Source organism: Melospiza melodia, chromosome 1 (assembly GCF_035770615.1).
Source record: "Melospiza melodia melodia isolate bMelMel2 chromosome 1, bMelMel2.pri, whole genome shotgun sequence".
NCBI lineage: Eukaryota > Metazoa > Chordata > Aves > Passeriformes > Passerellidae > Melospiza > Melospiza melodia.
The window spans coordinates 124,707,618-124,722,564 of NC_086194.1; the positions used below are offsets into that span (position 1 = coordinate 124,707,618).

At 40.3% G+C, this 14,947-nt stretch overlaps 1 protein-coding gene across 7 annotated transcripts in view; it reads left to right on the forward strand.

Annotated features, from left to right (window-relative positions):
• Nucleotides 1-1,505: 1,505 nt before the first annotated feature.
• Nucleotides 1,506-14,947, forward strand: part of MYOM1 (myomesin 1) — a 72,177-nt gene continuing 58,735 nt past the window's right edge. For 6 of the 7 annotated variants that reach the window (XM_063166943.1, XM_063166960.1, XM_063166980.1 and 3 more), the window contains exons 1-3: nucleotides 1,506-1,666; nucleotides 5,273-5,761; nucleotides 13,696-13,833. In XM_063166943.1, coding sequence (XP_063023013.1) covers nucleotides 5,334-5,761; nucleotides 13,696-13,833 — 566 coding nt within the window. In that variant the 5' untranslated portion in view covers nucleotides 1,506-1,666; nucleotides 5,273-5,333. The remainder of the gene's footprint in view (nucleotides 1,667-5,272; nucleotides 5,762-13,695; nucleotides 13,834-14,947) is intronic. The other variant, XM_063166950.1, reaches the window with a different exon arrangement.

A 14,947-nucleotide genomic window follows, 5' to 3' on the forward strand; every position in this document is an offset into this window, starting at 1 on the left:
GACTTTTATGATGTCAGTGCAAATGACCCATGGCGAAGAAGTGGATCAGGAGTTTGTAATGCAATCCAGGAGTCAGTCCACTGAGACTCCATCTACTATAACTAAAAATATACATTATAGCCCAGAACCTATAGAAGAGTGGCACTGCATTCTGGGGGAAGAAAATCTTGTATTAAGGTGCCTGTTTTTCATTCTGCCTGTTCCAGATTTGGTCAGTTTCCTGAGCCACAATACAGTTTCTATGACTGCACAACTTTTTGTGTCCATAGTTTCTGTCCTCATGAGCAAAAACCAAAAGCCCAAACGTGTGGTGCACCTGAGCAGCTCCTGGTGTGGGACGTGAGGAGGCTTCTGAACTTACTACATGGTGGAGCACCAGGAAGGAGGCAGTGGCTCCCCAGGGAGCAAGTAGCTGGTGGGGACAATGAAGGGATTTAATGTAGAATCAAGGTGGTGAGGTGAAGATGTTGATGAACTATTTTAGAGAAAAACCTGGGATCCTCTAGCCTTATCCAGACCTTTTTCTGGTGGTTACACCCATAAAGGGGAAAGTGCTAGCAGAGCAGGAGAATCTGGAAAGTTCTTGGTTGTGTTGCATGTCAAGTGTGAAAAGAAGCTATAGCAGAACAGAGAGGGTTAATATTTCTGTCGATGCAAATTAACAAAATAAAATGCACTAATCACTTTTATTGAAAGCTAAATTTACAGTGCAGAGGTAAATTGTATTTACAATGAGATCACACTGCATTCCACCTATTAGATCTCAGATGAGATCTAGATTACAACAGAGCTTTTTCTGATGTAATATTCAGCCACACTGATTACTCATTTTTATGACAGAATGCTGGGACCAAAATGAAAGAAGACAAGCCCATTTAATTATTCCTAGAGGTAATACTGTTTAATTTAGAAACAAAAAGTTGGATTTTAGAGCTGCATTGTCTATATCTACTTAAATGCCTCATGAGGTCATGTTCTTAATTTAGCATTATATCTTAAAGAAGATAAAAAAGTAACTGTTTCAACAGAACAAAGAAAATACATTTCTGTTGAAATGTAACTCATATGGCTTTAGAGAGCCTTGATAGATTGTCTGTCATTAAGCTGAAATATTTATATTACATGTGCTGTGGCTTGGCATTAAAAAAAAGAACCAATAAAATGTTCAAATTCTTGTACCATAGCAAAGGTCAACATAGGGATTGGTCTTTCCTAGTTTCTGGTTCATGACGCAATTTTTTTTTCTCTCTTCCTAAATCTGATTTAACTAGGGGAAAAAAAAATCCTTGAAATGATTTTTAATTGGAATGCTGATTTTATGCAGATTCTAGTGAGGATATTTTAAAGGGAGAACTCCGTATCTCCTATAGTTTGAGGCTGCCGTCATCATGTCTTTGCACAGAGATAGTACAGGGTATCGGTATCTGTCTCTGTCTCTCTCCCTCTTCCATGCTATATTTATAGCATCCCCCTGGCCATAAAAGGTCTGGACTGGGGCTCTGACATTCCACTGACTGCAGGCATTATTTTTGTTCTGGACCTTGAAGTCCAGTCCTTACCCCTCGTCCTAACTACCTCTTTCTTTGCTGGCTTCATTGTTGCTGTATTTTTGTGCTGTTCATCCACTTGGGAGCTCTTCCGTTTGCTGCCATTCATTTGGATCCTGGTAAGTGGTTTTTTTATGCCGGAAGGTTTTATGTGTTCAATTATTTTTAATCTGAATCTGTAATGCCAAGCCGATTGTAGCTCCCTTTATTCTTCATAGCTCAGCAGTTGAGGGATTTGTGGATGTGAATTGGAGACATCTGAACGTTCAGCTGTGAAACAAAAGAAAGTAGTGCAGGGGCTCTTTTATTTTCACTCAGCTATCTTTGCATATTGTCACAGTACTCTCAAATGAAGCCTGGGTTACTGAGATATAGGAGGAGTTTGTCATGTACTCTCCTGTGGGCTTAGAGAATGTTTAAATAACATAAATATTTTCTTGTTGCATAGGATGTTATCTTTTCTCTGCTTACAACAGTTTCTTTTTTAAAATCGATTTCACTATTTTCATTGATTGATGGAGCAATCTTTAAAGAACTACACAGACTGATATACAGCACAAGAGGTAATGGCAGCAGAATCATCTCCTTTAATGTGTAGCTGTGAACTATGGACAAGTACAGAACTGTCTGTCTGCTCAGTAGTAATTTTAAATACTCAGTTCAACAGCTGCTAAAATATAGCTCCAAAAACTGTGAATTCATCTAATTATGGCCACTATTATTTTTAGGCAAAGCTCTGAAGTGCTACACTGATCTTGAGAGGGAGTGTTGCCCTCACGCTGAAGGGGGGTGGTTGGTGCACACAGACCAAGTGGGTGCAGGTAGCATAGATAAAACTTAAGAGATGGGAGTCAGTCTGATAATCAGGCAGTGCTCCAGATAGGAGCAAAGTCCTTGGAGGTTTCTGAGTTACTTGTCATCTCCCATAGCATTGCCCTACTGTATCTGATCAGACTAATGTAACCAGCTTATCTTGGCCTGGTACAGGATAATCCGTGATGTTTCAGGGAAATATAAAACATAACTCATGGTGTGATAAAATACCTATATAATAATACCTAAAATGGAGTTTCCCTTTACATGATGTGAGTCAGTGCTGGTCTTTGATTTGAACCAGGAGAGCTGACTTAGTGCTCAGCGCCTGCCTTGCTATCACAGTCCTTACTCCTATCACAGACTTTTACTCCTGAGGACAGCAAGATCCAGACCTTTCATATTTGGAAGAAAAATGTTTCCTTTGTACATTTTAATTTTTTCTTCTGGTTTGATAAAATGTAAATGAAATGCCTTGTTTAACTTCTTAATGGGCAACACATGCAGTGCTTCATACTTGTGGATCGCCTTCCATACTTTGAAGCCTGGAAGGCTGTGGGAATGCCTGAGCTGAATGCCTGCTGGCATTGTGGCTGTTGTATGAATGGTGAAGCCAGCCAACACTTCAAATAAAGCTGGTGAAGACAAACCATAGTGCTCTGCAGAAGGAAAACAGGATGTTCTCATGTTCCTTCCCTTTCAGTGTGCAAGACAATATTCTTCTGTGTGCTTTAACCTTCCTAGGCAGTGATCACAATGACTTACAAGTCCAAACCCAGCTCTGCAGAGGTAGAAGAGGGAGGCAATGAATAAAAATGAAGAAAAAAGTCTTCTGAAACCAGGGAAATACAGAGGAACTACATACTACTGGTGGCTAACAAAATTAAATAAGTAACAACACAAAATACTGACAGGTATTAGAAAAAAGAATGCTAGACATTCTTTTTTCTAATAATTGCATTATTTTAGACTGACATGAAAAAATAGCCAGCATTAGGAATAAGAGAGTTAAAAAGGAGCATAAAATTTTTCATAGAGAACAATGGGCTAACACTCTTTCCCATTTCTCCTTCTTCCTCAGACAAAAATAAGGTAAATGTATAATCTGGTCTTCTTGAAGTCACAGTTTTGCTGTGGTCAGGATATCAGCAACTTCTTTTACATAAAAAGTTTCTGAATAAATTTCTTCCTTGTTGACTTCCTGCAACTAAATAATCAATTAAGTTATGCTCCTACAAGAAGCATTTCCCTTCTGAGATCCCTGAAATAGAAGAAAATTTTCCTCTTTGTTTCTGGTTTTTGTTGGGTTTGGGTTTGGTTTCTGGTAGTTTCTGGGTTTCTTTTTCATAATTTGCCTTGGTTAGGGCAAAGACCTCTGCAGTTGTCAAAGAGAATAGTTTGAAATTTGTTGACTTGCTATCAGAACCAAATACTAAAGAAAAAGCCAAGGACTGAAGTCTAGGAGGCATAAAGACCAGGGGGGAAAAGATCACAAAATCACAGAATATTCTGAGTTGGAAGGGACCCACAAGGATCATCAAAGACAAACTCCTGACCCTGCGCAAGACAACCCAAATTGGATATCTAGACTTTCATGAAGTCATGCTTGTCTTCTAGCTCTGTAAATGTATTTTAAGTCCAAACATTAAATAGTTTTTCATGAATATGAAGAAATCATGAAGCAGAACAATTTTCCTACTCTTGTGATCGATACTAAAAAAAACCCTCCGAAACAATAACAAACACCTCTCACTCTTGTTTTTGGATCTTCTTTAAATCCTTGTTAACATTTCCTTATTGCAGCTCATTTCTATGAGCTACAAAAGGTCGCCTTACTAATCAGGGACCTTTGCAGAGACAATTCTAGTAGCCATGTGAGCCTAAAAGAAAGAGAAAGAAAGGTTATCATATGGATTATTTGAGGCAAGCTTGAATGTCAAAGTAGAAAAAGTCAGTTCTAAAAACAGCAAAATTAAAAAGCAAAATAATGACGGAACTGCTGGTTTTAAAACAAACAGACAAGGGAAATGCTTTCTGCACTTAACTTTCATCCCATTTTGAGAGGGGAACTACCTGTCACCTGATCAAAATTTAGACTGCAAGTGACTACTAGACAATCAACTGATGACATGCAAACTAAAATTAAATGGACCTATTATCTGGAGGAAGGGTCTTGGCAATCTTGAACATGATATTTTAGGTTAAAAGAAAAGGATTTGCATTGCGGAGCATGATATTTTTTTACCCATTGCATAAAGACTGAATCCCTGATTCAACTGTAAAAGTATAAGTCACAACAAGTCCTTTTAAATTGAACCCTGGTATCACGTACAAAACAATCACTGTAACGCACATTTAGAGAAAAAATGACTTCCTTCTCAATCTTAGAGTTTTTATTCACTGTTGTAATAATAAATGGAAGATTAAATTCAATCTGAAAATTGGATTACAAAAATAAATGAAATGTTCATATATTTTTGTTACAGCTTTTATAGCTTTGTTGGATTTGCTCATGCCTTTAAAAGTAATTTATTATTTTATTATCACTATTGTAATTGAACAAAATTATTTATACTGTCTCTGAAGAAGCCAGGCACACAGAGTTTCATTAGTTTGCAGTAATAAGTGAGCACATAAAACTTGAGTAGTTTGCAGTAGCAGGGAACCAACTACAAATGAATAGACGCAAGAGTGCAAAGGTTTCTGGTCATGATGGGTGGCATGTGAGCATCTTGAAACCTGAATATGAAGCTGTCTGAAAGTCTAAATCACATCATAAAAATATAACTCTAAAATCATTGCAGTTGATTTTTCAAGTTCAGTGTTAGTTTGTGTGAAGTTAGGTATTATTTGTATGCTAACTCAGGAGTTTCCTTGATGGTAGTCCTTGTGTTTGACCTGTTCTTTTTCAGACATTATCCTGTTTATTTACACTCAGAAAAGTGCAGTGGAACCCAAAATTCGAAGGCACCCATGATGTCTTTACCATTCTACCAAAGACACCACGAGCACTATGACCGTGCGTACCGCCACAAAGCGCTGTCGTCCACTGTGAGCCAGTACCAAAAGGAGACAAAGAGCAAATCTGCCGTGTATGCTCAAGGATCCGCAGCTTACGCCAGGGGCTCCGCAGCCTATCGCCACTCGTCTGCGGCTGGCTTCAGCCTTGACTCCTCAGCAGCCTACAGCCATGGCTCTTCAGCCTACGACCTCGAGTCGGCAGCCTACAGCCACGGGTCCGCAGCCTACGACAGCTCTGCCGCGCAAAGCAAGAGGTCTGCTGCCTACAGCCTTGACTCGGAGTCCCTCAGCACCAGCTCAGCTGCCTACAGCCATGCATCTGAGTCCATCAACAAGCTGGCTGCAGCCTACAGGCTGGGATCTGAAGCCTACAGCTTTGGGTAAGATAATCTGTCTTTGAAACAGCATTCTGGTAGAAAAATGTCCAACCACTTCCCATTGAAAACAATGGCAAAACTCTCCTCCTCCTCCACATAAAGTTTCTCTACAACTTGGCATTAGTGTATTCTCCTGGTCCAGTGTTTCCCCTTGGCTTTGGCAATGGGAAGGACCGTGGTCAGCTTAGTTTGTTGAACTAATCTATGTGTGATGCTTGGACTGTCATAAGAATAGCACTGGCAATGCTGATGTGGCTGAGTGCTGACTCCAAACTGCTTAGGCATGAGCTACTTCTCCTTCCAAGTTGTTTAGCCACATTAACACAGCTGAACTTAATGTGAAGAGTTGCGATAGCTTTGGATTGAGGCTGTCTCTTATCTGGCTGGAGGTTGGAGTAGTACAAGAACTCAAAGCTCTTCATGCATGTTTGAGTTGATGTGACCATATATGATTAATTCTTCTTTGGCCTAATAGTTTCCCTTTTGTGCTGAGTGACTCAAGAAACTGTAATTTTCACACAGTATATTGGTTGAGGCATACTTTTTCCAAACCTGAAGTGTCCCATCTTACAAGAGAAGAGTAGTTATGCTCAGCTTGTATAGCTTTTTTTAAAATTTAAGGTAATAAATATCGCTCAAGCAATTACATGAACATAATATTTTTGCTATAATAGCCTCATATTATTTGTATACATATATCTCAGAGATTTACAGAAATTAGAGAAGTACTAAAGTAAGATTAGAGCAGCTGTTAGCAATAGAGGAAACAATCAACAAATTATAGCTCAAAACATCCGCTTGTTGTTATATTAATGTAAAATTAAGAATATCATTAGCAGAGCTGATCAAAACTTGTCCAGCAGAAAATTTAAATTTTGAAAACTCAATATACTCCCAGGATTGTGGATAATGGTGAAATCTTGGCCAAAACCAATGGAAGAAGGACTACATGTACCACAGTAAACAACACCTTGTGATTTCAGCCTTCAGGAAACTCAGGGTCCGGTCTCCATTTGCCAGAGTTTGTTCAGGAATTTGATCCTCAGGCTGTTACACTCAAGGTGAATGACTGAACTTAACTCCTTACTGCAAGAAAGACATTGAGTTGCTGGAACATGTCCAAAGAGGGGCAACAAAGCTGATGAAGGTTCTGGAGCACAAGTCTTATGAGGAGCAGCTGAGGGAAATACAGTTATTTAGCTGGGAGAAAGGGACACTCAGGGGGGGCCTTATCACTCCCTACACCTGTCTGAGAAGGTAACCACGCAGGGCTTGGTCTCATCTCCCAGGTAACAAGACAGGATGAGAGGAAATGGCCTCAAGTTGCACTAGAGGAGGTTTAGATTGGATATTAGGAAATATTTCTTCACTGAAAGTGTAGTCAGGTATTGGAATAGGCTGACCAGGGAAATGATGGAATCATCATTCTTGGAAGTGTTCAAAAAATGTGTGGACACACACACTTAAGGACATGGTTTAAGGGTGGGCTTGGCCATGCTGGGTTACTGGTTGGACCTGATGATCTTAGAGGCTGTAATGATTTTATGATTCTGTAGCTGATTGTCTTAGAGTGGGTCATATCCAGGCTTGCTGTTGAAACACTTTTACTTGTTCAGATGATTTACCACTGAGAAAGCAGTGAGACTCTCACTTATAGTCTGCTGGTGAAGGGAAGAAAACTGGAGGTGCTGGGACTGAGGGTTGTGCTTCCAAAGGGTGCTGGGTAAGGGAAGATGTCCCAAATTTCTGCAGCAATGCATCTGTGCCTGCACTCTGTTGCTGACGCTAACCCAAACCTTCCTTCTTCTTGAAGAAAAGGTTCCCATAAAAAAAGAACTTCAAGTTTTAAAAAATGATTGTTAAAAAAACCTGTTTCTGAGTCCTGCTTGCAAACACTTCAGCTGTCACACAAGTTTCTTCTGAAACCTCTGTGTTCTCATTAAGAATAACTCTAATGTCAACAGTATAATATTGAAGGAAATGAAATTGCTTAGTTGAGAGAGAATTTAAAACATTTACTGAGGTTTTGCTTGAGATAAAAGTTTTTGGTTTAAAGTAGCATATTTGCCTATATAATACTCTGTATTACAAGACTTGCCAATAGATAGTTCACAGATAAGAATGTCTCAGCTGCAACTTCTTTATTTCTGTGATCCTGTTATTGTATTTGAGAAAATTCATTGCTGCTGCCTAAGACAAGGACTCTGGAGATTAGATACATGGGATTCCAAGCTCTCTTACACAAAACTTAATTAACACAGGAGGCAATATTTCTGAATGAAAATTTCAGTATTTAACTTGGGTTTATGGTTAATATGGCCTCTATGTTGGTATTTCTTTTTTGCAGCCCCTATTTCTGCAATTTGCAAGAGGCAAAGTGGAAAAAATAATGCAATTCTACAGTTAACTGTAGTTCAAATTTGAAGAAATTCTTGCCAAATTGGTACTGTCTTTCCTAATAAGCCAAAATACTTCAAGGGGTAATGTGGAGACAACAAGTGTTAAATAAATTAGGAAAATCAAAGACTTTCTGTTTTCATCCATATGAAAAGAATGGTGTAGGGGAAAAAAAAAAGAGACTTCAAATTCTTTCAATTTTCTAGAAGTAGAAAACATTGAATTGAAATGCTGTATCTAAATGACCTGAATAGTAGAGTGTTTGCTTGAAACCAGAATGGACACACAAATCCAAATGCAGACAAAATTTTTCAGCCAAGAATTGTTGATTGCATATCAGTGAATGTTAGCATCAAATATAGATTTATGCGTAATGGATATAGTTTTGCAGATAAACACCATTAATCCCAACAGGAAAATTAAATTATTAAGTTTTTATTGAGGTTACTTCTTTTTTTTTATCTGAAGTAGCTTCTGGTAAACTTATAGTTATTGCAAAATTTAGGTCTCATCCTTTTTTGTAGTCACGGTACAGGAAAGATTTCATGAAGCATTGGTGTTGACATGCAGTTAGTGCTATGTGAGGAATTTATCATGGGGAAAGCAATGGAGAAGGACTAGGAACTAGGTAACCTGCAAGACCTTGACCTGGACCCAGTTCTGTGACATTGAAGCCTCACTTGAGTGGAAAACATTCCTAGGGGGTGAACACAGGCAGTTTGAAGGAGCCACAGCTTGATTTTTCAGGATGATGAAAAATTTTCCCTGTGCAAGTGGCCTGTTCCCCACATTTCAAGTCTTCTTCACACCACAACAGCTTGAGGGTGTACAGGGAGCAAAATGAAAACTGGCAAAATCAAGAGCAAGTGTGAAACCTTGCAGCTCTGCTGGTTGCAGTTGGCCAAAGGAGCAAACCTCTGGGCTCCCAGAAGAAAGGGCATCTCACCATGGAGAGCTTGCCTCTTCACACCCAGCCCTCCCCACCAGCTCGTGGGGCTGTCTGTAGCCAAGCACTTCAGCAGAGGCAGGAAAAGTGACAGTCCTGCTTCCCTTGAGGCTCTGTTCAGGTGAGGGGTGTACGTCTCCCACAAGCCGACGTTGTGGCCATGCATCCTCTTCCCCATCCAGCCCTTGGGGGCTGCCAGCATGGGCAGGTTGGCTCCTGTGGGAAGCCTGGCTCCTTCTTCCACAGCAGTGCTCCATCCTCTGTGTGCTTCTGAGAAGATTTGAGGCAGATCTGCCAAAGCTGCTTATAGAACTACAGGGCTGTCAAACAGGGCTGCTGGATTAAACTAGTTTAACTCTTTTTTTGTGCAAGCTCAGTGATTTGCCTTTGCTCAAACTTTCCCTACTTTTCCATGTGTCTGGCATTATTGTCTCCTGTCTAGCAGCATCAATAATCCCATTGTGTCACAGACAGATTATCTGCCACCAGAAGGGCCAGACACCTGCTTTGAGGGAAAACACAAGTCACTGGTGTGGCTCAGGTATTTGCATGTATTTTGCAGGTCAGGCAAAACAGCAAGGAGGACATGGTGTAATTCAGGTGTACCAAGCAAAGAGAGGAAAAATGCCTTTCCAACTTGCCTTTAATTGGGCTGCCAGTGCGAGCTAATGCTCTCCTGAACAACACAGTAACCAGGATCTGGACAGTCTGAGTAAATAGTACACTTCCAGAAACATTAGAAGACCATGATCCTGGCACTGCTCATCCTTTGGTTTATTATAGGTGAGGGTTAAGAGGCTGGATTCCAGATGTCATACTCAAGCATGGAAATTGTTTTAATGAGACCTGCTATGTGGAAACAATTCCCCTTCAAATGAAATTGTTGTGGAAGCTGTGTCAGGGAATATTGCCAGCAATATTGCCTGGGCTTGTGACAAACCTGTCAGCAACTTAAAAGTCACCAGAGAGCATTTCTCATTTTTAGAGGCTGAATTTAAAGAGTTCTTTGCTGAAAATAATTTCTTTTTCCTTTCCTATAACTGGGTTTGCCAGTCCTCTATCTCCTATTTACAGTAAATGAAAATACTGCATATTAGAAAAAAAAAAACAGCTGCTAAAAAGAGAGACTGGACGAGGCTTTGTAGCTAATGGAGCTTTTCCAGCAGGTACAGCTGGTGCAACCATTGTGTATACCACTCTCTGCTTAGGACAAGATACATGGGTTTTCAGAGGTGTAAAAGAGCTTATATGTGCCTTTTCATGTGGGAGTGATATGACTAAAGAATAGGGTGTTGTGGTCTGTGTCCAGAATGCATTTCTACATCCCCTGGGTGCAGACTCTCTTTGGGCAGTGTGGGAAACCTGTCCCTTCAGGCACAGAAACAAGGGTAGTGCCAACATATTCTCTGTGTGAGAATAAGGCATCAAGACAGAACAAAGAATCTGTTTGGGAGTCGCGGATGCCCTGCACAGTGTTTTCTTTAGCTCCTCTTTAGGCTAGAGGGAAAAGTTAATAGCATCTGTTTCTTACATCTCTACAGAACAATGCCTGTGCCTTTTACAACTCTAATGAAAAACCAGGAAAATTATTGACATTTTAACATGCTGGAATCCACCCTGAAGTAAGGACAGTAGGCTTATGTCCCCAACCTTGATAAACCTGTACAGATAGTATCTGACCTGGGAAAAAAATATACATATGCTAGCTGGGCATATCAGATGAGGCTGAAAGATGTTAAAAGGTCATGGTACTGTTCCTCCCTATGAAACTAGAGAGCACTGATACCCTGCTCTTGCTCCTCTCGGGAGATTCTGTTCCACATATCAGGTAAAAGGTTGGAACATTTTAAAATAAAGGGCAAGATTTTAGAATCTAGTTCAAGAAACAGAGTCCTCCTTTGGGCCACCTAAATAATGGTTTTAGGCAGGATTTTGGTTTTGTGTTACGCAGGAAGAAATACTAAGAACACAGGAAAACAGGGAAATAAGCCTCATAACAGAATAGTTCTCTCAAGCAAGGAGCTCCATTTGAATATGTTTCTCCTAGCCTCCATCTAGCTCTGCCAGAATTTAGAAAGAGAAACATTTTCTGCTGCTTCAAATTTATTCTTCTAATCTCTTGGTTTATGCAGTGTAATTCTAAAGAACATTTTGGAGTGACTCTAGGTATCCCTCTGAAAACATCAGCTGGGTGCTCTGGTTTGGTCATGAAAGTGAGATATTCTACTTCAAACACTTGGAGGATTTGAGTGAAAAATAGCCTCCAAATAAACAGAACCTGTAGCAATTCATTCTTGCCTTTTCAAATAGTTTTAGAGATATATAAATGAAAGATAGGAAACCCCCACTGCTATGCAGGAAAGATATCAACAAAATGCCTAGCAGGGAGTGATGGGAACTGCTATATATGCTTCCCATTAATTCCCTGAATGAATGTGTAATCTGGACCTTGAATGAAAACTAAACTTAGAGCAAGGTCAAACTCTCCTTTAGGAATAATGTGTTTGTCTGGATTTAACAGTGCTGTAAATGCCTGAGCTGAAATTTTCACCACATTTCAACTACATTTATGAAAATAAAAACTTCCAGACCTTTTAACTGAAGTTCAGTTGGTACTGTGATCCTTCTTGATCTAGAAACAACACGGAATTAAGTGGCCTCTTAACAGCTTCAGCCTAAAGCTCTGAGGAAATCTAATGGCTGTCAGAGTCAAAATCCCAGGTTTGACCCATTTTTAAATAGGACAGGAATAAAAGTCACCTGCTAAGTAAAGATCTGCAGTTCCTTACAGACTCTAGTTCAATTAAGAAAAGTAATGAAAATAATTTGCCTTTGGTGTTTCTTATCCCTTATTTGATGAGTTCTCCCAGTGCATTTGTGGTTTGCTGTAGTGATTGCACCACATCATTGTCCAGCCCAGCAGTAAGGCTGTTGCACACCCCATTTCAATGTGTCTCTCTCTTCGTTTTTTATTTTACTCTGCCTGGATTGTTCCCAAGTGTTTTCTGCTTGGATTTCAGTCCCTAAAGCCGGATCTGCCTCTCTTGTACTCTGTCCCTGGCTATCCTGGGCAGTGCCTGGTGTCAAAACCCAGAGCCCGCAGCATCTCTCTCCTGTAGATGTGGTCTGTGCCTGAGCTGAGTCAGTGGTGCCTGACATGGAAAACCCTTGGCCCCAGTGCTGCAGTGTGTGCCACAATCCCTGACAGGCTGTGCCTCCTTTTGTGTGGAAAGCAGGTTACAGGGAGAGGAGGAAGGAAGGAGAAGTGCATGGTTGATTCTACCCTCAGTACTGAGCGTCTCTTGGCAGAAGGGCTGCAGGCTTGATGATGGTGGCACCTGGGGAGCACAGAGGAATTAACATTAAGACAGAGAGCAAGAGAATGGGAGACTGATTTGACAGGAGCTGGGTAGGGAGAGAACTCAGTCTGGGCAAAGGGATGGACACAAATAAATGAAGGAAGAAAAGATGGGAGAATGAAAGTGATCCTTGTCATCTCACACACAGTCTCAGTGGATAGATTACTAGCACGTATTTTGGAAACTAAGCACTCTTCTTGTGTTGGTGGTGGTACTTTTGCAGGGATACAGCCTAAGGAAAACATTAGCCCAAGGATATAATATCATATTACATTATGCATGTGAAACATTCCCAGGGGCCCAGTGTTAGCATGGGTTTTGATATATGTGTCCAGCATGCTGTGTGGAGACACCAGTGTAAGGTATCCAGGGTGTGGGAAGCAGGTTATCCCTGACAGAGGCACAAGGCAGGGCTAACGAGCCTTGCTGAGAAACCATCATTCTGCTCCTGTATCTGCACATGTAAGCAGGGAGCTTGGACTGCGTAGACAAATCCTCAGACCAGAAGCAGACCCACATGTGATTTTCTGTGGTGATTTTGCAAGACAGGTGAATAGACACTTTGGGGATTTATTAAATGCTGGCAAATAATTAGCATATTTAATAGTTATGGCAGTTAGATACGTGGTGCTTTGGCAAAGGAGGACCAGGTGTTTCAAACTTTGTTTACACAATTTGTAACTATGTTCAAAATTAACCCAAAGTGATTGCCTCAAATATGCTTCATGCTTTTCAGAATCCCTCCCAGGCTGGTGAGCATGGGGCAGGGGGGGAAGCTCTTCCTCCTTTTCAGTCATCCTCCATTTATCTGTGCTATGTTAAATGGCGCTACTTCTCTCCACTCTTCTCTTCCCATTGGAGTGGTATGGGAGAGCAGTGGGAATGGCAGCACTGCTTTCTGAGCAGTGCAGTGCCCTACAATTTCTGTAGAGAGACTTAAACATTCTTCCCAAGTCCCAACCCTAAAGCTATTAAAAGTACATTGCTACCAGGTGTATTGCTTACTCTGTCTATTCAGATTTAATACCAAGGGGCATAAGTGGTGTGTTTGTAATGATGGGGTTGTCAAAAGTACACTTAGTTATGTGTTTAATAACTCTGAAATGATGGCTACTAAAAATTATAAATTCTTGATTACAAAACAAGACAGCAAGAAATTGTAGTGCTTTAACTGTATTTTTGAGTGCTTCTTAGCAGCTCTTTTCCTGATTTTAACAATATAATTTTTATTTCAGACTGAAAAATTCCAACTTAATGATAGAAGATCAATCCTATAAGATGAGTCCCAAAGCAAAGAGGGCAAAACAGAGTTTGATATCAGAGGACAAAGAGAACGAAGCCTTAGACTACTCAGTGCCCATATTCACAGGAAGGTATGTTCATTTTCATTTTGTTTGGTATCCTATTTCTGATGGTATATTGACAAATTATAAAATAACAAATCCATTAATCTGTCTTTACACTCATGTATCTTCTGGTGATAGTTTGCACTTCATATGAGTGATAAAAGGAAAAAGAGAAATCAACTGACTGGCAGAAAATTGGACATTGTTCATCCAGAGCTGGGACAGATAAACCTACGTGTCTGGACTTTGTTTTGGACACATTGTCAGGAACACTTTCTATGAAATGAAAATATAATTAGAACTCTGCCTATTGGGAACCTGGCAAGCATGTTGTCCCCATTATTTAGCTTATTTTTTTGGTTTGAAGATTTGTTCTGTAATTAAATCTCTCTTACCAAGCATTAAACATAGAAACTATGAAACAATGTGCTAATATCTTGTCCTGGCACAGGGAAAACCTGGAATAAAACCAAATGCTTTCTCAAATCCATTGTAATGATTCATCCTGATCTCACGTGTTGGTGGTATTAATTGCATGGTTACTACTGATGTAATACATCTTACTGCAGCAGTGTTCTCAGTAAAGCTGAATGTGAACTTTATGTGGAAGCCAGAACCAACAGCAGCAAAGAGGCTCCCCTGCCCTTTTTGGAGTATGGCATAATGATTTTAGTAGGAGTCTCCAGCAGTTCCAGCATAGTCACTTGTTCAGATTAATACATGTTGGGGTGTAGTGTGGAGAATTTTTCCTGGTTAGAGGCCAGGAAAAAATTTTCTTGCCCACCTGCAGTTGAAGAGAAACCTCCCTTCAACCTGTTTTTCCTCTGCAGCACGGCATTTTTCAGGGGACACATCCAGGTTGTTTCTGAGAGCCAGTGCTTCTCTGTCTACTGCTTCACCACCACCCCAAGGCAGCTCTGCTTTATATCCAAACTTGTGGTTTCACGTGAACTGAGTTCCAGCTTGTCCGTGGAGGATGTTATTGCTCTGGCCTTTTGAGCATTTGTGATGCCTTTGTGATGACAACAGTAGCTTTGTTTTTTATTAACTCCCTCCCACTGTCTCAGAGTAATTTTTTCTCACCCTTTGTACATTCCTGTGTTGGTTTCACTGCTCTTTGATCCAACCAACATTAAAAAAC